The following is a 24,031-nucleotide window of genomic DNA, read 5'->3' as shown; positions in this document are numbered from 1 at the left end:
AAACAAGTCAAGGGGAGCAAAAGAAGGAGCCACTAGGGCCAGAGGTAGGGCAAGAGATGGAATCTTAGGGGGCCAGGGTAAATGGGGGGATCCAGGGACTAGAGGTGCTCCCTGAGGGTGGGGGGAATGCAGCCACAGTGTCTCCCCCTTCCCTCTTCCACCCCAGCTCCAGCCCTGGCCTTTTCTTTTCATCCCTCCCCCCGCGACAGAAGCTGTGGCCCTGGCCATGTCATCGTGTTCCTGTGTCCCCTGCATGTTCCCCACCCTTCACCCCCTCCTTTTGTGCAGACCCCATTACAATAAATTTTAAATTAAAAAAAAAAAAAGAAATGAATGGGTGATGGTCTTCAGCCTTCATCTCAGTAGATATTGCTTGACCCAAATGAGCATTGCCTTTTGTTTTTATTTTCCTTTGATTTTTGTACTCTGTGTACCTGAGCCATGCATTTCCATTTCAGTGATGCTTTTTAAAAGTCATTTTGTTATTGTTGTTAATCCAGATTTGTTCCCCTTTTGTTCTAGTTGTGGAAAAGAATGAAGAAAATGGACTTTTGTTTCTAGAACTGAATCCTCCTAACCCCTGGGATTCAGAGCCCAGATCTCCTGAAGATTTGGCTTTTGGGGAAGTGCAGGTAAGGAAACATTAAATTGTAATAATCTTAAAAACAAAAATAGAACTAAGATTTCCTCTTATATATATATTTACATCCTGTATTACCTTGAATATTCTTGGAGGTGGCTGGTTAGGACATATAATATAGTTATTCTGAACTCTTGAGCAAATTTTTTAGGAACCCCCAGAACTTGGCAGGGATTACAAGGAAATACATCCAGAAAAAAACAAAATAAAACAAAAAAACTTTTAGTGGAGGTCCCAAAGGAGAGTCATGCAAAACTATTGGTGGAAGTTCAGAAATTGCCCTTGATACCAAATCGCTATCAGGTAAAATGGCCAGTTGTATATTTCTGCACATTGCCCTGAGAACTTTACAAACCTTCTTGTGCATTTTCCTACCTTTAGAAGAGAGTTTCCTCCAGAGAAAAACACTTTGATAGTTTGAGAGAGGTAAACAATCAAAAATTAATTTTTCTGGAGTATTTGAGAATCTTTTCATTTGAGAAAATGGGCTGTTACTTTTTTGAGGAAACAAATGGGAACCTATATAGAGTAGGCATAATCACCTGAATTTGATTTCTTTTTTTTTTTATATAAATTTATTTATTTATTTTTGGCTGCGTTGGGTCTTCGTTGCTGCGCGTGGGTTTTTCTCTAGTTGCAGAGAGCGAGGGCTACTCTTCGCTGTGGTGCGCGGGCTTCTCATTGCGGTCATTTCTCTTGTGGAGCACGGGCTCTAGGCGCATGGGCTCAGTAGTTGTGGCACACGGGCTTAGTTGCTTCGCGGCATGTGGGATCTTCCCGGACCAGGGCTCAAACCCGTGTCCCCTGCATCGGCAGGAGGATTCTTAACCACTGCGCCACCAGGGAAGCCCTGATTTCTTGACGTCTCCTTACCCTCTTTATTGGCTTTTCACACTGGAGTTTCTATTACCTTATCTCTGCTCCTGGTGTTTTCCTTTTTCCTGTGGATATGCCAGATCAGGGGAAGGAAGTGAGGGATTGATTTAGAATCCTCTAGTCTATGCCAGTCTCTAAGTCATTGTTTATAGCCATTCTCAGAGGACCCTGACATCCTGAGTGAGTCAGCAGGTAATTTAGAAGAGAAAGCCTTACAAGCCTGTTTAACCAGGCTGCATGGCTACGCCAGCCCAATCTCGGGTGGCCTCAGCCTGCAGCGGCTTGAAGCAGAATCTCAGTTCCCTGACCAGAGATTGAAGCCAGGCCACGGCAGTGAGAGCACTGAATCCTCACCGCTAGACCGTGAGGGCCAGTGACAAGGCCTTGGCTTGTCTGCTTTGTAGAAATAAATTTCAACAAAGAGACGAAAAGTAGTGAAACAAGTAAAGTGTTTATTAGGAGGAAAAATGTATGTGTGAATAGACACACATGGGTGGGCTCAGAGAGAGATAGTTGTCCCTTCGTGGTAGTTTAAATCACTTATATGGGGCATTTCTTCTGGGTTTCCTCTGGCCAATCATCTTGCTTTGCCTGGCTCTGAGTCCGTATTTGGTTATAACTCAGGGTCCTCCCCTGTGTGTATGTGCATCTCTTAGCCAAGATGGATTCTAGTCCAGAGGCCTATGGGAAGGTTGACATCACCTACTGTGGGGTGGCGCCCCCTCCCTTTTTGGCCCTCAGGGAGCCTTTCTGCGCATGTGTAGTCAGGAAGGTCTCCTTGACCTCGAGAATGAGGTATGTGTGGTCTCTTTATCTCTTATCTGGGCAGGACTCAGCTCCTCTCTGCTCCAGCTATTATCTTTGTCTTGGAGTATCTGTCCACAGGCGACAAAGTTCAGCTGCTCAGCCTGGGGCCCATCTATCTCCTGCCTTAAACCCACCAGGAGTCATTCATTCGTGTACCTATTCCCAGCCACTCCAGCATTTAAATCCCCAAGTGTCTGCCATAACATCTCTAATTGCCCTTCCTTGTAAATTGTGCTTTGAAGGACTGGCCGCAAACGCTATTCTGCAGTGCAGACTGTAAATAAATATTTAGGAGCTAATTTAAAGAGAGTAGAGCTGGGTAAATCAATTGGTTTGACACCTAAAACCCACCATGAACATTTCTATTCTACTAAACTAGTGACCTGTGCTGAGAGTTGTATTCTATATAAACACTCCTGCTGGGTCTCACTTGCGTCCTGTTTCACTGAACATACTTAGGAGCCAAGTTCTCCAATGTGACTTGTCAGCTAAGCAGCCGAGTTCATTTTTGCTGGCTGGTAATGATTTAATAATCTGAATCTCACTGTCTTCCGACAGATAACATACCTGACTCATGCCTGCATGGACCTCAAGCTGGGAGACAAGAGGATGGTGTTTGACCCTTGGTTAATCGGTCCTGCTTTTGCCCGAGGATGGTGGTTACTACATGAGCCTCCATCTGACTGGCTGGAGAGGCTGTACCAAGCGGACCTAATTTACATCAGTCACATGCACTCAGACCATCTGAGGTAATGAAGTCTGAGCACTCAACTCTGAAGAAAATGCTGCAGTAAAGGCATCGCTGGTTTTCAGGTTCTTGTGCAATCACTGCTCATTTTGAGGTAGATTCAGTTGGGCTGATGATAAGAGGACTAATTTAGATAAATGCTTACATTTGCATAGCATAATTTTTAAAGTGCTTTCACGCTTTATACCACTGGGAATGCGAAAGGAGCTATTGTGGGAAGGAGGACAGGGGTTAATAACCCTCCACCCTCTCACTTCCCACCCTGAGGGTACTTGGTGAAAGTCTAGGTTTAAGGATTATTAATGTTGACTCCCTTTTTTAGTTCAACATTTATGGTAGGAATCAGCACACGTTTCCTATAAAGGGCCAGGGTGTAACTATTTTCGGCTTCACAAGCCATATGGTTGGTGTTGCAGTGACACAGTTCTGCTGTTGTAGCACAAAGCAGCCATAAACGGTCCTGAATCAGCCTGATTGTCTTCTAATAAACCTCATTTATGGACAATGACATGTGAATATCATAAAATTTTCATGTGTCACCAAATAGGATTGCCCTTCTGATTTCCTTTTCAGCCATTTAAGAGGGTAAAAGGTATTCCTAGCTTACAGCAGCAGGTCACTGTGGTTTGCCAACTCCTGATTCGTAGCATTTCAACAACACTGAACTCCCAGCTTTTGAACCCTGAGTCCACTTCATCCTTCATTGAAACCAGAGCCATGTGATACTAAGGATAGGAACTGAAACTTCCTTAACCCAGGCAATCAAAAAGGAGGGAGAAAGAGGAACTTGGATTTACAAAACCACACACATTTGTGAATGAACTGTTACCAGAAGAGGCAGGGTCATATTCCCAATCCCCTGGTGTCATTTAAGGGTCCTGTTTGTTCATGCTTATTCAGAAGTTTGTGTCACGACTGCTGGGCTGCCAGTGTAAACATCTAGCAGTGCCCACAGTGTTCTAAAATGAAGCAACTTCACCGTATTTTTTTTCTGTGACTTTACATGACAAAATTCACCTGAAGGACATACTTTGATCGAAATGTCCATGGTGAGGGAAAATATGTTGTTTGCTGGTTGACTGGACCCTTGACTTTTCTATTGAAAGCATATGAGATCTCTAAGGCACGAGTATGTTCTCTCTTTTTTTTAAGGAAACGGTTTAAAAACAAGTAATTAACTGCTTTAGGAACAAATTAGCTGCAACACACTTAAAAACTGAACATCACCCACTGGGATATTGTGGTGCCACAATTAAAAATCGACTTGTCTACTGCGCAATACCTTTGTTCCATACAAGCTTCTGGAACCAAACACGTACAACTGCAGAATTATGAGAGGCCTGGGTTCATGCATTGTGTAATAACGGTATTGTGTGGTACTAATTTTATATAGCTTGTATAGAGAGAACAGTAAACCAGGTGATTGCTTTATAGTACCTGTCACAAGATGCCGTTGCCTAAGGTCCTGATGAGGGACATTCTATGGGAAAGTCCTGAATTATAGGGAAGATAAGAACTTTTCAAGTCACTTAGCCCAGTTATTTCTCAACCACTGTCCTGAAAACCAGTTTCATTTTAATTTCAGGGAATTGTGTGGGCAAAGTTGCCAGGCATTAAAACACTGGTCCTCTACTGTAGTATCACAGTGCATTGGTTGTATAGTGTATTGTGAATAGTTTATTACTGAAAGTTACCAAAACATAATTTTCACTCCTTTGAGTTTATTTCTCTGATATAGAATAGACCCTTACATTCTGACTCTTACCTAGTCAACTAATAAACACCAAAGTCATTTGTCCCCAGTCCTCTTGTCTGACCTTGATTTACTGAATAAAACCTCCTTTATTTACAAAAACAAGGGGGAAAGGCCAATGTGCTTTAGAAAACAGTCTTTTTTTTTTTTTTTGGTAGAAAATAATTTGATGTACAAATTTATTTATTTGATTGTATTAAAGAAAGCAGGACAGAATCACATTCATTTTCTTCATCGTATCACTGTAAATAGACTGAATTTCAGAGCTGTTAGTTTGCTTTGGAAACTTCTAAAAAGCTGACTGTTAGCAGCCTAGGAAGCATTTTCCTTCCCCTCCAGTATCTCTTGCTCCTGGGGGTAGGTGGGGGTAATTGCTCACATTTGATGCTAAATAAATAGCATGTGGTGGATTTTGCCAAATCCTTTTCAGTTCCTCCCATAGGCAACAGGATGACTTGGCTTATTCTTGATCTGAAGTCATTTGAGTAAACAAGCAGGTTATGAAACACAGAATGGAGTGAAGTTTCCATCGTAGATAATTCCCAAAGTTAGGATGGGCTTAACTGTTCAATCCCTTCTGCTGATCAGAGAGAGAGATGCTAGCGATGGATCTCAGATCTTTGATCCTGTGAGACATCAGCGTAACATAATCCATTCCTTTTATTAAAATGCGTTGGAAAAGAGATGTCTGAGTAGACAAGAGTAGTTATTACCGTGATGGTACTATAAGAGGAAAGTCAAAGTGTAGGCAGTGTCCCTTTCTTGTTGAACTCCTGTCAGCTTTACAGTCCAAGCAAACTCAGTCGGAAGAGCAGACGGTGGTAACTGGGACAGGTACATGAGGAGACCTTTATCTGGATTTGTGGACCACTTCAGATCGTTTTCGATTCCCAGCTTTGTTAACTCTGTAGTCGAAGTAGTTATGGGGGATTTAAGGCTTAAGATTCCATCTTCTGGCCAGTGCAGGAAAATGGCATAAACAGCTGATCCTTTTGAGGTATACCACACAGAGGTGGTGTTTGTTTCAGATTGTACCCTCCATGGTTTGGAGGCACAGATAGCCTCCCCACTGATGCTCAGCCACTCCCCAACAGCAAGAAGCCTTTCTTGGAAGATGGGAGCAATCAGTCCATCTTTAGTTGGTCCAATGTTGAGAAGATAGTTGCCTCCCAAACTTACTGTCTGAATCAGTTCCGAAATGATTCGAGGCTCACTTGTGATGTCACCCATTGCCATGTCGTGACGATAGCCCCAGGACAGCTTGTCTGTTGAGGTGCACATCTCCCACTTGTGATCTGGCAAGGTCTCTGGCCTGAATTTATCTTGACAGTTGTCGTATCCTCCATGGCGACAGTAAATGACCCCATAGGTCATTTACTATGACCACATCCTTAACTGGCCTATCATTGTAGAGCCAAGCAAGAAAATTTGTAGAGTTCCAATAAGTATCCGGACATTCCCACTCTCCATCAGACCAAATCAAGTCAGGTTTGTACCTGTTTAAGGCTTGTAAATAACAAGAGCCAGGATTCAAATACAAATCTGCCAGATGCCAAATCCTCTTCAGCGTCCGGCAGACCATGTTGCCCTTCTTCAAGGTCCTGCTAACAAGGTCATATAGCTCTGGCATTGTTTTTGCACGGACAAAATGCTGTGTTTTGAAGCCGTTTTTCTTATCACATAGGTAGAGAGGATGGAACCATTCTAAGAGTGAGTGATAGAGTCCATAGCGTATGTTCCTATTTCGGATGGCTGTTCCCAACTCACCAACCAAATCACGATGGGGCCCCAGATCCTTAGAGTTCCACTTCCAAGACACAGGACTTGGCCAGTTTGTGAAGCCTTCGTGATGCTTTGTTGTCAGAACTACATACCTGCTGGTGTTGGAGGGTTTCCTGCAGAGGCGGGGGGTGGCTGTGGCTCACCGTGAGGACAAGGACACTGGCAGCAGAAGTTCTGGGCTAGAAAACAGTCTTTAGTCAAAGAAATGTGATTTATTATGTAAATATATGAGTATCGTAATGGATGATATTATTAATAGATGCCAGTAAGAATTGTCAACAATTTAAAAATCGCAAAGCAATAAACATCCATTTTAGAATAACTTATCCTAACTCCTAAAGTCCTTTAAAGTAGAAGATTTAAGTGGTTAACCCAGAGACTGAAGACGTGTTCAAAGAATCCTTGATTTTTTGAATCCTTTGTTTTTAGAGAAGAAAACCTACTGATTTTTTTCCTCTGGATTCTACTTATTTAATATAGTTCTGGAACTTGAATATTAGTGAAGTTAATAAGCGCTGATATGCTGATTTTGTTTATAATTTTCTTATTATTAAATATCTTATTTCCCCTGACATTATACTCTATGCACAAGTCTGATTCTTAAACCAGATAGCACATTCATTAAAGTTGGAATTGCCTTCTTTATTTTTTTTGAACCTTTTATTTTATATTGGAGTATAGTTGATTAACAATGTTGTGCTTGTTTCAGGTGTACAGCAAAGTGATTCATTTATACATATACATGTATCTATTCTTTTTCAAATTCTTTTCCCATTTAAGTTGTTACATAATATTGAGCAGAGTTCCCTGTGCTGTACAGTAGGTCCTTGTTGGTTATCCATTTTAAATATAGCACTGTGTACATGTCAATCTCAAATTGTCTTCTAATAGAAGAAGCACTAAGTTTAGGATCAGAAAACCTGAATTTGAATACCAATTTACTATCTGTTAGTCATGTATTTCTGAATATGTGTCCTCATTTATTAAAAGCAAACAAAAAATTCGAGGGTTTTTTGGTGAGAATCAAATAAAATAACATGTGAAATTGCCTAGCACCATGACTGATATATAATAGATATCTAAACAGCCATTTATTTGTTTATTATTCATGTTTTACCATATCCCACAGTGGTATATAATTCTTTTATGTAATGAATGCTCAGAAATGAGAATTGACAATCTATGTAGGTACTAAAAAAATGCTTGGATGGTTAATGGTGTACTGAGTTGGGATTACTACAGATGGTGAATGTCATTTTCCTCTACACTAAATTTTACTGTCTTGCCTACCTGCTAACCAACTCTCCTAAAGGACAAAGAACTCATTCTTTATACCACAGTGTGACTATCAACCTTTGATGGTTGAAAAACTGTCTCCAGTGATGGGCAGCTCATAGGTTCTCCTTGTTTAATGGCCAAGACCTTTCTCTTATTGGGAGCTGCTAGTTGAGGGATGAGAAAAAATGAAGATCATGGAGACCTTCACCTACCAGAAACCTCTTCAGCAGGACTTTTCCACTCTGCAACTTCTGTTAGAACTACCTTTGTTCAAAGCAGCATCAGTGTGGAAGATGGAATTTGCACTCCTGGTTTGATATACACACTGTGGTATATGGTATGTTCTCACAATAAAGAGAAACCTCCTAGGAAATTCCCCTCATTGTTACAGTCAACCTTGAGAAAAAACTCTTCTTTTGGACTCTGCGGAGAGTCTGGTTTTTCAGTACCTTTCTTCTTTTTTTTTTTTTTTTTTATAATTTTGCTTGTAGCCTTTTTTCAAGTTTATTTATTTATTTATTTATTTTTGCTGTGTTGGGTCTTCGTTTCTGTGCGAGGGCTTTCTCTAGTTGTTGCAAGTGGGGGCCACTCTTCATCGCGGTGCGCGGGCCTCTCACTATCGCGGCCTCTCTTGTTGCGGAGCACAGGCTCTAGACGCGCAGGCTCAGCAGTTGTGGCTCACGGGCCTAGTTGCTCCGTGGCATGTGGGATCTTCCCAGACCAGGGCTCGAACCCGTGTCCCCTGCATTGGCAGGCAGATTCTCAACCACTGCGCCACCAGGGAAGCCCAGTACCTTTCTTCGTGGTCAACATGTTGGTGTAAGGAGCAGACTGTCTCTTATACTAGATGATTCTATTTTTTCCCCTTTCAACCTTCGAATTCTTCTGATCCTAGTTACCCCACACTGAAGAAGGTTGCTGGAAGAAGACCAGATATTCCCATTTATGTCGGAAACACAGAAAGACCTGTCTTTTGGAATCTGAAGCAGAGTGGTGTCCAGTTGACTAATATCAATGTAGTGCCATTTGGAATATGGCAGCAGGTCAGATATCTGTGTTCTTTCCACACTTTTCAGTTATGCTTTCTGGGGTAAATTTTAGGCGAGGTAGTCGCTTTAAACACTAAAGAAACAATGGCCTACTTTTTCTGTACATAGTACTGTGTAAATACATAGCACTGTGTAGATCTCTATTTGAGCTAAAATAAAAGGTGGCTTTTCTCTCCATTTATCAATGGTATGATTCTACTGGATAATAAATCCAGTTCTGAATAAAAGGGATTTCTTTCCAGAAGAGATGACAATTTCTTCAAATATTGAATTAAAAGCCAAACTGACATAAACAGTTATTGGTTTTATTGTTAAAATTCCAGGTAGACAAAAATCTTCGATTCATGATCTTGATGGATGGTGTTCATCCTGAGATGGACACTTGCATTATCGTGGAATACAAAGGTATTTTCTTATTCTCATTAACAGTGAAAAATGAAAAATATTCTTGGTAAGAAGGATAATAAGAGCTATCCAAAATTTCATCCTATGTTCATCTTCTTCCATCTTCATTTTCCATAGAATACAATATATTCTATCCCTGTCTTAGGAAAAGGGGGTGTCATTCAGATAATCTTACAGAGAACAAATTAGCAGTAACGTGCTCGATGTAGTGACAGGTGCAAAGATTGTTTTTCATAAGGCAACAGATATTCTATATTTCACCTATAGTAACTTATTCAAAACTGCCTTTATTGAATAAGTGTTTTATTTTCATCTTGAAATATTATGATGTAACGTAATCGTACACTTCTGCCTTTCATGTGAGAAGATGGCTTTATGCCAACAATCATTGAATAGAATTTCCAGGGGGTTGAGAGATTTGTGCTGATTTGGTTACTCTTTCCCCTGCATCCTTTGGGCTCAACATCTGAAGATAGCTGGCCGAGGAAAGTAGTCTTTCTACGATCCAGAGTGGAATCAAGCTAACTCTCCTCACCCAGAACCCACCAATCAGACAGGATGAGCTTATTCACTTGAAAGTTCAAAATGTGCTCTTGAAGAGTTTAGATTTTGAAATCTTACTCTCTCTTTTCCTTGGACATAAGCAACTCTTCTATAATTGAATGAGTCAGATTATACAGACTTACATGGAAGACTTTGTTGACCTGGGATTTCAAACTGTGGTTTTCAAGATTTCACCTTGAGTATTGATGCCACTTTATTTTTCCACAGGTCATAAAATACTCAATACAGTGGATTGCACCAGGCCCAATGGGGGAAGGCTGCCTATGAAGGTTGATCTAATGATGAGTGATTTTGCCGGAGGGGCATCAGGCTTTCCGATGACTTTCAGTGGTGGAAAATTTACTGGTAATACTTGATATCAAAGTGATGCCAAGGAGCAGGCATGGCGCTTTGCTAAATGCTGTGCGAATCAATACAGAGATAATTAAGACATGATCCTTACCCACAAGAAGCTTACAATCTTTTTGGGAAACCACTTGCAAATCACAGATACACAAGCTAAAGTTTCCAGCTCGGAATATGCTGATGGAGCATGAAGGAAACACTAGGGAGATTCGGGGGCATCTCAGGAAAAGTCAAGAAAAAGAATCATTTGGATCAATTTGATTCCTGATGTAGACTGTAGAGCAGAACAGGAAGAGTCTGACATTGGTAATCCAGGCTTAAATGCTCTTGGAATGTGGTTCAGAATAGGGTGTGGGCAACTCGAGGTGGGCACATCCCCTTGGACTTGTGGAATGCCCATACAGGGGAGGGATGAGGCAAAGGAAGCCCCTCTAAAGTATGGGGTTTCTGGGGGCCGGGGAAATAGTGGTCAAAGAGTACAGACTTCTAGTTATAAGGTGAGTAAGTTCTGGGAATGTAACGTACAGCACGATGACTATAGTTAACAGTACCGTGCTATATACTTAAAAGTTGCTAAGAGGGTAGATCTTACATGTTCTCATCACACACACAAAATGGTAATATGTGAGGTGATGGAGGTTAACCAGCCTTATCGTGGTAATCATTTAGCCATACATGCATGTAATGAACCCATCCTGGTGTATACCTTTAACTTATGTAATATTATATATCAGTTATATCTCAAAGCTTGAAAAAAATGTGGGGTCCAAGGCAGAAGCTCTTCTGCTCTGGGTCTAAGGGTGGTGCTAGGGTTGGGATGGGGGAGGGCGTGTAAGTGGTATATTTTGTTCCTACTTTTGCTCAGTATGTAAGCATTGCTAGCACTGTAAGTTCTCAATATATGTCCACTTAATAAATTAATATTTTCTGTAAGTGATCTCTGTTTAGCAACGTGGCAGAAATGCCCTACTTGCAGTATGAGGAAAGCCTGTCCAGTTCCTTCCTTTCTTCTCTGAGTCTGTGGTCATTGCCTCCCAGAATGAGTCACCAGTGAGAGATAGAGGGGAGGTGCTGTCTTTACGGGGTTAACAGTGTGACTGGGGAGGTGACATATACCTACTAAAGGGTAGCTAGCATACCTCCATTCTTATGTGAGTATGTGTGTGTGTGTGTGTGTGTATGTGCAGGCGCACACGCACATACATTTAAAAAGGTCTAGAATATACCAAAATGTTAATAGTGGTTATGTTTACCTTATGTATAACTTATTTTTTTCTGTATCCTTGTCTGTGTTTATCAGATTTTCATAGCAGTAACAGTAGGAGCAGTTCCCTGACATGGTACCCCACATGCTCTGGGCCCTGCCTAATTTCAACTTCCTTTACTGCCTGTATCCCCATTGCTTGACAAGTGTCAGCCCATACTGGCCCGCTTTTTGTTCCTCAGACCCAATACACCAAGTCCATCTGTGCCCTGGACCTTTGTATGTGCTGTTTCCACTGCCTGGAGTGCTATTGCTTTTGACCTCCACGTGGTCGGCAACTTCTATGTCTCTGTCTGTGTTCTGTGATTCCAATGTCATCTTCACTAACTGCCCTAATATGCCCCTCCACCCCACACGTCATCACCCCAGCCACTCTCCATCCCTTGGCCCTGTTTTACTTTCTTCCTAGCTCATCACTCTTTGAAATGAACTTATTTCCTTATTCCTTATTTGCTTCTTTCACTAGAATGAATGCTCCATAAGAGCAGGGACCTGCTTTATCTTGTTCACCACTGTATTCTCAGTGCCTAGAACTACGTCTGGCACATAGTAGGTGCTCAATAAATATCAATCAAATGAACGAACGAGCAAACGAACAAATGAACAACCTGTGAGGTAGGCAACATGATTCTATTTTACAGAGGAGAAAACAGACTTAAAGAATTTAAGTGGTGGAGCTGCATTTTGATCCTAAGTCTTAACTGACTCCAATATCCACGCCCTTGACCACTGTGCATCGCCTGGGTGTAATGAACATGCTTTGCTTTTATAATCCATCCAAATAGCAAAGCCATTTCCATGTTAGTAGAGAGTTAAGCATTACAAGAATTACAGTGCCCTTAAAATATGCATGCATGCAAGATACAACTACACATGCCACGCAGTTTATTCAGCTAGGGTCCAAATGAATTGCCATTAACAAGGAGAGGGTTCAGTGTCTCTGGCTGGTTTGGGAACATTTTCCTAGTAACCAACTGAAATTTGCAAAATAAAGCCACTAAAGACAAGGAGCTTTGCTCTATGTCTGCATTAGTCAGCTGTCAATTTTTATCTCCTGAAAGCCTTCTAATCTACTAGAACTCTTGTTTTCCTGTGATTTCTGAACAGAGGAAATTCTAATCCAAACCCTGTTATTCCAGAGGAATGGAAAGCCCAATTCATTAAAACAGAAAGGAAGAAACTCCTGAACTACAAGGCTCGGCTGGTGAAGGACCTACAACCCCGAATTTATTGCCCTTTTGCTGGGTATTTTGTGGAATCTCACCCATCAGACAAGTATGGCTGGACGTTTTGCATAACATATTTACACATGAGTTAATGTATGCTGGGATGAATGATTTAGCTGTGAATACAACATGAAATGAGAAAAAGTAATTAGTAGGAGTCTGGAGCTTATTTAACAAGCTACCTGGGAACAGAGAGCCATGCTTGACAGCTAGAGTTAATTCAGATAGATTTTGTCCAGAAGGATCCTGGAAAGAATGAAGGCAACTGATATGTATTCAGTATACACTAGGAATTGAACTGGGGCTTTTAATCATTTAGTCTTCCAATGACATTGTAAGGTAGGTGTTATTATGCCTGTTTAAGTTAGGGAATCTGAAACTCAGAGAGGCTAAGGGACTTGCTTGAAGTCACCCCGCTGGAAACACTGGAGGTGAGAAATGAATCCTGGTATGCCTAGCTCTAAAGCTATTTTCTCTATACCACACTACCTCTCAGAATAGAGAGTATGATTATCAAGTTATTTTCTCATTTTTGAGTATCTAAAAGGACTTCTCTTGCAGCGACATAACTTCTAGATCTTGTTTTTCAAGTGTATTTTTGGAGGTCAATGAGTTTTCTCTGAGAATGTTTAAATGTTGAGTTTTCATTTTAATGGTCAAATGAATGACAATCTTAATACTGGGTATTGCACAAGATTTCATAAATGTGAATATTCACACTTATGGTTCTTTTTTGGTCACTTTGATACCAAGTCATCATTAAAGATTTAGCAGTTAACTTTTAATAAAATGTTTCTCAAACAGGAGAAACTTCAAATTTAAGAAACATTGGTTTTAGTTCAGCTTAACTACTGTTTTTAGATTGGACTGTCCTTCTTTGGACTTTACTACTGTCAGGTGCCTGTGCTGGGGAAGTGCTTTTCCTTTTCTCTCAAAACATGGACCCTGTGATCCAAAATTTCTTATGAATTACTAAAGCCAAACTAAGCATTTGCAATATTGTTAGTGTCCTTTTGAGATTTTGAGTAGACCTGCTAGGGCCAAACTATGAGAACACTTATTATTTATATTGCAATCACATTAACTATATAAATTAGTTTAGTATAAATGATATCATTTTGTTATTTAGTCCAAAAACAAGGCATGTCTTTTCATTTGTATAGGTTTTCTTTTGTGTCATTCAGTGGCATGTTAAAGTTTTCTTTATATAAGACTCACACACTTCTGGTTATGTTTATTCCTAGATATTTTCACTTTTTCTTTTGGTTGCTATTGCAAATGCAGTCTTTTCTATAATTATATTTCCTAAGTAGTAGTTGTTTTAATTGTTTGGAATAGTTTTCAGCTGATTTTCTTTAAATCATCATCTGCAAATAGTGGTAGTGATACCTCCTTTCATTACTTTATATGTCTGATTCATTGATGTTGTTTTGTTGGATTATTTCAAGTAAAATATTCCTGACTTAGAATGTTTATGCTCACTTAACTATGAAGGATGGAAGATGGAGTAGGTACAGTGGAATTAATGGAGGTAGACAGCAAATGAAGGACTTAGTGAACCAGGGAAGGGTTGTCTGTGTCAAGTGACAATGATACAGAACCAGGGGAATGAGCTACTCCAATATTACTAGAAGTTGATGGCCCTGGAAAACTTCCCTTCAATTTCCCCCAAACCCTTCAGTTTTCTAAAGAAAATACTAGTTATCAGTGAATAGGTGTGTCTCACACTCAATCTTGATCTAGAGCGAAATGACAGTTAATGCGACAAAAATAAACTTCTCAGTGCCAACCAATGTAGACATGGCACAAAGGTTTCACTTAAATGCACTAAGATTCAGTGTAGTTAAGAATCAGTATGGCATAGACACCAAGCAATCAGAACAGATAACAGGTAGTGCTGGATCAGGTCCTGGAGGCTCTGCTCTCTCAAACTTTAATCCTTTAGTTGACTGAATTGAGAGAGAGCTAGTAGGCCCCAGGGGAGGGTCAGGTGCCTGGGACAGCAAAGAGGGCACTCAGGGAAGCAGCTTTGAACCAACTGGCATAGAACTATTTCAGTATTTTAGCAACTGTTATGCCTTCTGGCTGAACAACAATCTGTCCTTAGAGCAATGGAAAAAGAGAAGAGATTCTGCTGCCATTTCCAGCTCTCACATCACACTACGTGGAAATACCCAAGAACTAAGGGATTAGACTGTGGTGGTATTTTGCATACCACACTGCTTTGGACAGTGGTGAGCATCTGTTAAAAGATATAAAGAGAAAGCATGTCTAAGATAAATCCAGGAGAGTCTGAAAAGGTGGAAACAGTGGGTTGTTCTATCACTTTCATGTTCTTAGTTATGGGTCACTCAAGTAAAAAGTACAAAATCGATAGCTATATTTGCCACATGACACTGTGGAGAGTATTAAAGTCAGGCCAGTGAGGAAGTATTATGGAACTTGAATTTTTTAAAAAACTCGGAGAATTTCCTAAATTGGCTTCATGTTAAATGTTCCATGTCAAAGCATGTAGTCTGAATGTAGATAAGTTAAGCATCCTTTGGTATGATCTACGGTCTAAGGTTTAACTAGAGAAGATGAACCAGACAAGATAATGGACATTTGAAGTGACTTAATCTATTACCTAAAATGTGAGAAGGAAATAATTTTTTGCATCGGACCCACAAAGGGTTCTCTGCCTGAGAGGTTAAAAATGGAATTGTACCCCAGACTCAAGTGTATTAGAGAGGTAGAGAGATGGGCTGTATCTGTGGAAAAACAGAAATACAAGCAGAGAAAAGAATGCATTGTTCATATGGAAAACTTCAAGTAACTGGATTTCTAGTCATAAACCATGGAGACTAGAAGGTGGTAAGATAGTATTTTTAAATTGCTTAAAGAAAAGAATGGTCAAGATAGACTCTATATCCAGTGAAAATATCCTTCAGGAGTGAGGGTAAAATAAAAACATTCCCAGATGAAGGAAAACTAAGGCAATTCATTATAAGAAGACCTACTTTAAAAGAAATGCCAAAGAAAGTTATTTAGATAAAAGGGAAATGACACTAGAGGGAAACTTGTGGAGGGACCACACTACCCAATTGTAAGACTTGCTATAAAGCTCCAGTAATCAAGACAGCATGATATTGATGAAGGGATAAACACATAGATTAATGGAATAGAGTCCAAAAACAGAGCCACCCAAATATAGCCATTTGATTTTTGACAAAGGTACAAAAACAATTCAGTGGAGAAAAGATAGTCTTTTCAATAAATGTTATTGAATGTTGAGCAATTAATTGGACATTCATATGCAAAAACTGAACCTCAATATAGTATACCCTGCACTGTATACCAAAAAATAAGTCAAAATAGGTCATAGATCGAAATGTAAATGTAAAAGTATGAAATTTTTAGAGGAAAATATAGGAGAAAATCTTCATGACCTTGGGTTAAGCAAAGACTTCTTAGGACACCAAAAGCACAATCCATAAGTGAAAATTTTAATAAATTGGGCTTTATCAAAATTAAAATTTTTGCTCTGTGAAAGACACTGCTAAGAGAATGAAATGATAAACTACAGACCATGAGAAAAAGTTTGCAAATCATATATCTCATTAACAATTTGTATCTAGTATATATAATGAACTTTCAAAAATCAGTGTAAGGAAACAACTCAATAATAAATGGGCAAAACATTTTGAACAGGTACTCCACCAAAGAAGATATATTGATGCAAATGAGCATAAGAAATGACGTGCCCATATCACTAGTCATTAGAGAATGCAGATTAAAACCACAATGAAATAAGAATTAAAGTTAATAAAATTTTGAAAGATTAACACTATCCAGTTATGGCGAAGATACAGAGCAATAGGACCTCTCAGACATTGCTGTTGAGAATTCAAAATGATACAGCTATCTGGAAAGCAGTATGGCTGTTGCTTTAAATATACATTTATCATACGACCCAGAAATTCCATTCATGGGTATTTACCCTAGAGAAGCTAAACTTTTATTCACACAAAACTGTACACAAATATTAATAGTAGTTCTAGTCATAATTACCGAATCAACTCAAATGTCCTGCAACAGGTGAATGGATAAACAAACCGTGGTATATCCACACCATGGAATACAATAAAAAATAAATAACTATTGATATACACAACAACCTGGTTGAATCTCAAAGGTATCGTGCTGAGTGAAAGAAGTCAGTCTCAAAAGATTATATATTGTGATTCCACTTATATGACATTCTGAGAAAGGCAAAACTATTGGGATGGAGAAAAAAGTCAGTGGTTGCCAGAGGTTAGGCTGAGGGGAAGGGAGGGTTTGACTAAAAAGGGCCAACATGGGGGAGTTCTGAGAGAACAGAATATAGAGCAGAGAGAAGTGCTCTGTATCCTGATTTTAGTAGTAGCACAAATCTATACATGTGTTAAAATTCATAGAGCTGTTCACCAAAAAAAGTCCAAAAATTGGATCTAAGTAAATCTTAAAAATCAAAAAAACAACAACAAAAAAGCTAACAGTTATTCTTAACACCTCAGTCATGTTAATTAAAGCTACATATTTATTTAGGTCATATTTGTGATACAACAAATATATATGCACATCTTATATAATACACAACCCCTTGAAAAAACCAAAATATACAATTAATCCATTTGGTAGTATTTGAAGCATAGTTTTATTATTTTAAATGTTAAAATCTTTTAGGTGTTTTAATTTTGCTTTCATAAGATTCTGTCAATTGTATAGAGCATCTATTTGATCACAAAGTGACTCAGCCCCTAACGTTAATAGTGTTTTTATGAGCAAGTACCAGTACCATCTGCTTCATTGCTGATCACTTTATGACCAGTACCTGGAGCATTTTGTGAACAAAGGTCAGGGACTGCCCACATGCAGATGGGGAATGCATATGTCTTTCTACTCTGAGACTACACTTACCTGTAAATTTGTTGGATAGTAAAGAAACCAGTCCTTGAGATAAGTTTTTATGATGAAATCCTGTAAGTACTGGCCATAATTTCTCATCCACTGAGGCAGCAGAGTACAGTAGGGGAAATGGTGTACATGGAATTTAGGGTCTTTCCTACTACCACTTATTAGGACCAATTTTTTTGACTTCTCTGGGCTTCATGTGACTCATCATTAAAACCTGACTGTTTTCACTTTGAAGTTCTTCTTTGTCCTCTGATGACATATCTATATGTGTCTAGTCACTTAATATGTCCTTTTGCTGATATGTTTCCTTCTTTATTACCTTCTTGTTGATATTACTTAGCTGTCCCTCATCTTCCAAATATTTCCAGAAAGATTGGCCTAAGGTTAAAATATAATTTCTTTCGATCAATGCTGTTCATCATTCATTCATTCATTTATTGAGCAGCATGTGCTAGGTGCTGGAGAACTAGAGATGAAATGACTGTCTTCAGAGTTAGAAGAGAAAAACAATGGTAATACAGAATGATAAATGTCATGGTACATGTATGTTCTGGAGGCAATGGGATACAGATGGGAGTCGGAAAATGACTACTGGATGAGACTATGAAGCAAAGTTTTGAAGTATGAGTAGACACCCACCAGCAAAGATGGAAAGATGCTGAGATGACAGGTTGCAGTTCAGTGTAGGGGACTGAGGCGGGTGTATTGGGGGGGGGGCAGTGGGAACCAGACAGTGAACACCACTGTGTGCCACTCCACATGGCTTGGATTTTATCCTTAAGAATGGGGAACCTGGTGAAGGAGTCTAACAAGGAACAGAGACATGATCAGATGTGCACTGGAGAGGTTAGGTTGTATGTCTGTGTGGTGGGAAGGGAGACAGGAATGTCGATCCTGGAGTACAGTTTGAAAATCATTATAATAATCTCGGAAGGACTGATGAATGACAGTGGGGACTGAGAATTCAGATTCTAGAAATATAAAGGAGGTTGAATTGCAAGAACTTGGAGACGAACTGGGTATGATGGTTTCTTACTTAAGGACACTTGACTACTTAATGTGATGCTGCCATTTAAAGTAGTTATAAGTCACACTTCTGTGTATTAGTAGTTGGCAGAGGTTACCCTCTGTACACACAATACCCCTCAGAGGGCAGCGTCTGGGTATTAATATTATTATTATTTTAGAGAGGCAGACAAAGAAGCATCAAGAAGTTAAAGACTTTTGTGAACACCACACATGTTTTAGAAAGAGTGATCTGATAGCATCCCGGTTCGGAGGCAGGGAGATCAGTTGGTGAACCATTTTGAGACTAGAGCTAGTAAGATGATGAGACAAAGAGGTGACACTGCTTCAAATTGAGGACTGCGCCAGTGGGAGGACACTCACATGTGTAGGAAGGGACAAGTTAGACATCTTTGGGTGGAGAGATACCTTTACTCATGTCTGCAAGATCATAAATGATGTAAGTCACCTTGGTGCTATAGAAATACAAATGCTTACATATGTTTTGTGTTTGTCTATCTGACTGAAAATATCTATCCAGTCTAGGTAACCCAGTTGTAGCTCAAGAAGGTAAAATTCCCTTGAACAGAAATGTCTGTCCATGTAACCCAGGTCTGACGAAACACAGTGACAAATCCTAGATCTCTCTTTTTCTGCTCCAGCATCACCACAATTACCTTCCCATATGACATTAAATTTGATGATTTACAGCTTTTCCAGAAAGATTGTGGCTTGGAATTAAATTTGGGAGATACCCAGCGCAATAGCACAATTAGAAACTAGATCTCAGGATGGACTCTGAGGATGTGTGTGCTCTTTTGTAACAGGTGGATTTTAATGGTTTTGAATGGAAAACCTTTTTGCGGGGAGGGGGTTTATAAACAACAGAAATTTATTTCTCAAACTTCTGGAGACTGGAAAGTCCAAGATACAGGCGCTGGCAGATTTGGTATCTAGTGAGGGCCCACTTCCTGGTTCATAGACACCTGTCTTTTTAAATAGAACCTCACATGATGGAAGGGGTTGGAAAGACTTATCAGACTTTACTCCCAAGGCTGGGGAGAGGCTCCGCCTTGTGGCCTCCTGGGAAGGATAAGCCCTGCTTTGGCGGTGGAGAGCTGGGTGGACACTACCGACCTGGGGCAAGTCACCTGACCCCTCTGATCCTTAGTCTCTTTCTCTATAAAACAAGAGTAATTAATAATGGCAGGTATCTCAGTGGGTGGTGAAGATAAAATCAATTCGTTCATGTTAAACGCTTAGTATATACCTGTCAAGTAATATTTAATCATCTATATATTTCATTAATATTAAATATAAGAAAATGAATAACTATGCTATAAACTGAAACTAACACACTACTGTAAATAACTATACTTCAATTTTAAAAAACTGGAAAAAAATACAAGATTGTGCTATTCCTACTTCTTTATAATAGTCTTGCTACATCTAACTTCAATTCCAATCACTATGTGATTATACTAAAAAACAAAGTATAAATAATAGCTGTTCCCTAATTAGGGACATTAGCCCAAATATAGTCTTTATTTTTCATGGGATAAGTGCAGGGGGATTGGGAAGTAGGAATGCAGAGGAAACAAACAAACAAAAATTCTGTCATTGTTCTAATCAAAATTTCATCTGAGAGTAAACTTTCTTACATGGGAATGTTCTTATTTCTCAGGTATATTAAGGAAACAAACATCAAAAATGACCCAAATGAACTCAACAATCTTATCAAGAAAAATTCTGATGTGTTAACATGGACCCCACGACCTGGAGCCACTCTTGATCTGGGTAGGATGCTAAAGGATCCAACAGACAGGTGTGGCTTAAATACTTATAGAGAAAAAAATGATTCAGGGATTTTTTCAATTTTATGAGAAAATAAAGGACATACCTATGGTCTCTTGGTAGGTCCCTAGTTGTCAGAATATTAAGTTTTTATTGAGTAGCATCCTGAGCTTGTCATGCATTAAGATGTACACATCACTTTTGAAAATGGAAGTCTTTTTTTTTTTTTTTTTTTAATTAATAGCTACTTTATTTATTTATTTATTTATTTATTTTTGGCTGTGTTGGGTCTTCGTTTCTGTGCGAGGGCTTTCTCTAGTTGTGGCAAGTGGGGGCCACTCGTCATCGCGGTGCGCAGGCCTTTCACTATTGCGGCCCCTCCCGTTGCGGGGCACAGGCTCCGGACGCACAGGCTCAGTAATTGTGGCTCACAGGCCTAGTTGCTCCGCAGCATGTGGGATCTTCCCAGACCAGGGCTCGAACCCGTGTCCCCTGCATTAGCAGGCAGATTCTCAACCACTGCGCTACCGGGGAAGCCCCTAAAATGGAAGTCTTAACTGTCTAAAGAAAATAAACTATTAAATAAGTATCTTTCAAATCTAGGGGAAAAAAGACTGAGTTTGTTCTCAGTCCTATATAATAATTTTCTCATCCTATGTAATAATTACTCAAACGTTTTCCTCATCTCAGAGCCTTACTTGAGAACAAAGAGTGAGGAAGTTTTTTCTATGAAGGACAATTGATGCAGCTCAAAAATAAGTTGTCTGAAGTAAAAAGCAATAAGCATGAGAATTCGTTTTCATATCAGTATAAACATTACCCAACTGCCAATTCCACAGACAGTACCTTTGAACAAGTAACAGTGCACTGGGAGTGCAATTCAGGAAAAGTTACTATTGATGTCACAGACCTATAATTTTACATATACTTGTCTTGAGCCAAATGGAACAGTTAGTTCTTCACCCTTATTTAGAAATGGACTGAACGTGTTGGAGAGCTGGGCACACAGCTGTCAAAAGCACACCCCTCTCCTGGCCTTACCCTTGCAAAGTTGGTGTGAATGGCGCAGCCAGCTGATTATGCCCTTTTGCTAACTTCCCATATCCAGCTAGTTACCAAATCTGGTCAATTCTTCATAAATCTCTCACAAATCCACCACTCGTCTCCAGCCTCTTCCGTCGTGACCTTAATTCGGCCTCTCACAATTTTTTTTCACCTAGCTTCAAGCAGCGGCCCTTGACTTGGCTCTGTGCCTCCACCCTGCTCTCCTCTGATCTGTCCTCCATGCCAGCCTTTTTCAATCTGCTGGCCACAGTCCACTGGTGGGTTGTAAAATCAATGGCATTGATCACGACCAGCATTTAAAAAAATGAAATAGAATAAAATAGAATAGACCTGAGTACATTGCCCGAGTACATATAACAAGGAGTAGTATTATTTCAGGAGACTTTGTTTCACAGGTATGCTTGGTATGTGGACCCCCAGGGTCCTCAAGTAAAATATAATTCTTACTGGGATCATAAGCAAGGAAAGCCTCCACTCTGCATTGTTGCCGAAGAAACCTTTTTTAAATGCAAAACTCTTCCTGTTCCTTTCCCTGCTTAAAATGCCTTAGGATCTCCCCAGTACCTCTAGGATAAAAGCAGTTTGTATTCTCCAGATCAAGGGTGAGAGAAGTTTTTAATTATTTCAGGATTTAGCAGGACATTCAAGAGTCTGGCATTTGGCACTTGCAGAATTCTCCATCATTTCTCTCCATTTCCCCAGATGTATCCTATGGTAATAATCCTCAAACTTGAATGAACATCAGAATAACTTGAGGCACTTGGATAAATGCAGCTCCCTGGGCGCGACCCCCTGAGATTCTGATTCAGTAGATCTGCGGCAGAGCCTGGGAATCTGCATTTGTATCATTGTGTCACACCAAAGCATTCTGGGTAACAAGAGAGTCGATATTGCTGGATTCTCAGTAGTAAGACAGAGTGTAAGGACACAGGGAGACAAAGTGCTTAACTCTGCCTTGTGAGGGGAGGAGGGGCCAGGAGAGAACAGGAAATGTGGTCAAGGAAAGCTCAATCTGAAGTCTTAGGCATTTGAGCTATGTCTTATAGATAAGGAGAAGGTTATAATTAAAAGAGACAGATGGAGATTCCGGTCAGAGGGACTGACACGTGCTGGAGAAGGGAAGTGTAAATAGTGTCATGAGTTTGGTGAGTGCAGATACTTTAAGTGAATAGACCTATGCCATTCATTCGGAAATGATTTATTGAACTCTTTCTGTATACCTGGCATCATACTAAGTACAAGGAAACAGCTGTGACGAGGTCCTTCCCTCATGAATCCAACCATCCACCTGACTGTAGGGTTGGTAAGTGAAGGTGGAGGAAAAGGATGAGATGGGAATGCCCTGTTGGGCCAGGGTCGGAAAGGACTTGTGAGACAGTCCAAGGAACTTGCCTGTGAGTAAGAAGAACTTGAGAAAGTTATAAAGCGAAGAAGGAACATTACTGCGTTGTGTTTTAGAAAAACTACTTTACTTTTTGGAAGACCATGTCCTGGGGAAGAGGCCACAGGGGGAAGAACTAGAGTCAGGGAGGCCAGCTGGAGACTGAGGCTTTATCCAGGGAGAGATTAGTGAGGCTGTAAACTGAGATGGGGGGGAGGAGTTGGAGAAGCGGATTTGACATTCATTTAGAAGTTAGAAACTTTAGGTTTTGATAAGTAATTTATTGTTGAAACCAGTGCCTCTCTAGCTTTGGGCAAATAATGGACTAAAAGTGTTGTTTTGATAAGTGGGACATAGTTACCAAATCTCTACTAGCCAGGTGCCCATTTCCCTCCTCATCTTTCCCTTATCCAGATCACATCCTATTCTATTGCCAGGATTCAAGATTCCACGTTCCATGCAATGATCCATCTTCACACTGGATGGACAACTCGAGGAATGTCAGAGAACTCTCTCGTCCATATTGCTGACTGGGCTTACATACAGAGTTGCCCATCTGTCTGAGAGCTGTGGTTTGATTAGTATAGTGAGAGGACCATATATTAGAGACACAAAATTCTGCGTATATCTCAAAGATAGGCTAAAGTCATTCCTATGTTCAACAAATATTTATGGTGCCCCTTCTATGTGCCAGTCATGGTTGCTGCTCTCATCAAACTTATATTCTAGTGGAGGTGGGGGGCAGGGCAGGAGTGAGCAGACTTCCACAAAATCAATATGACCACTTATATTCCACATTTCCATAATTTAGTTATTTGAGCCGAAAGGGTCCACATCAGTGGTTTTCCAATTTTTGTTTCCCCAACACGGACTTTTATCTTTAAATGTATTCTGACTTGGAGAGCCATCACACTAAACAATTAACAGGAGCTGTTCTGGTTTAGGCTGGGCTGGGGCCCTACCCCTCAGTGTTCCCCGAGGCTCTTCTGTGAGACCCCTTGGTATCATCTGAACAGTCTTAAAGCTGCTTGTCTGGTTGACTGTTGAAATTGAAGTGCTAATTTCTGCCTTCCTTATTTGTTGCTTTCTTCTTTCCCTGTTCTCTCACGTTTGT

At 40.1% G+C, this 24,031-nt stretch overlaps 1 protein-coding gene and 1 pseudogene across 14 annotated transcripts in view; one reads left to right on the top strand and one right to left on the bottom strand.

The window, feature by feature from the left end:
- LOC132374406 (cytidine monophosphate-N-acetylneuraminic acid hydroxylase) overlaps positions 1–24,031 on the top strand; it is a 269,930-nt gene that overhangs the window by 232,036 nt on the left and 13,863 nt on the right. For all 14 annotated transcript variants that reach the window (XM_059938059.1, XM_059938051.1, XM_059938058.1 and 11 more), the window contains 7 exons: positions 523–632; positions 2,882–3,072; positions 8,780–8,927; positions 9,257–9,338; positions 10,110–10,247; positions 12,651–12,786; positions 20,362–20,502. In XM_059938059.1, coding sequence (XP_059794042.1) covers positions 523–632; positions 2,882–3,072; positions 8,780–8,927; positions 9,257–9,338; positions 10,110–10,247; positions 12,651–12,786; positions 20,362–20,502 — 946 coding nt within the window. The remainder of the gene's footprint in view (positions 1–522; positions 633–2,881; positions 3,073–8,779; positions 8,928–9,256; positions 9,339–10,109; positions 10,248–12,650; positions 12,787–20,361; positions 20,503–24,031) is intronic.
- Positions 5,548–6,406, bottom strand: LOC132374222 (tissue alpha-L-fucosidase-like; annotated as a pseudogene).

The sequence above is a fragment of the Balaenoptera ricei genome, chromosome 11, assembly GCF_028023285.1.
Source record: "Balaenoptera ricei isolate mBalRic1 chromosome 11, mBalRic1.hap2, whole genome shotgun sequence".
Classification (NCBI taxonomy): Eukaryota; Metazoa; Chordata; class Mammalia; order Artiodactyla; family Balaenopteridae; genus Balaenoptera; species Balaenoptera ricei.
This window is presented reverse-complemented; position numbering and strand designations above follow the sequence as displayed.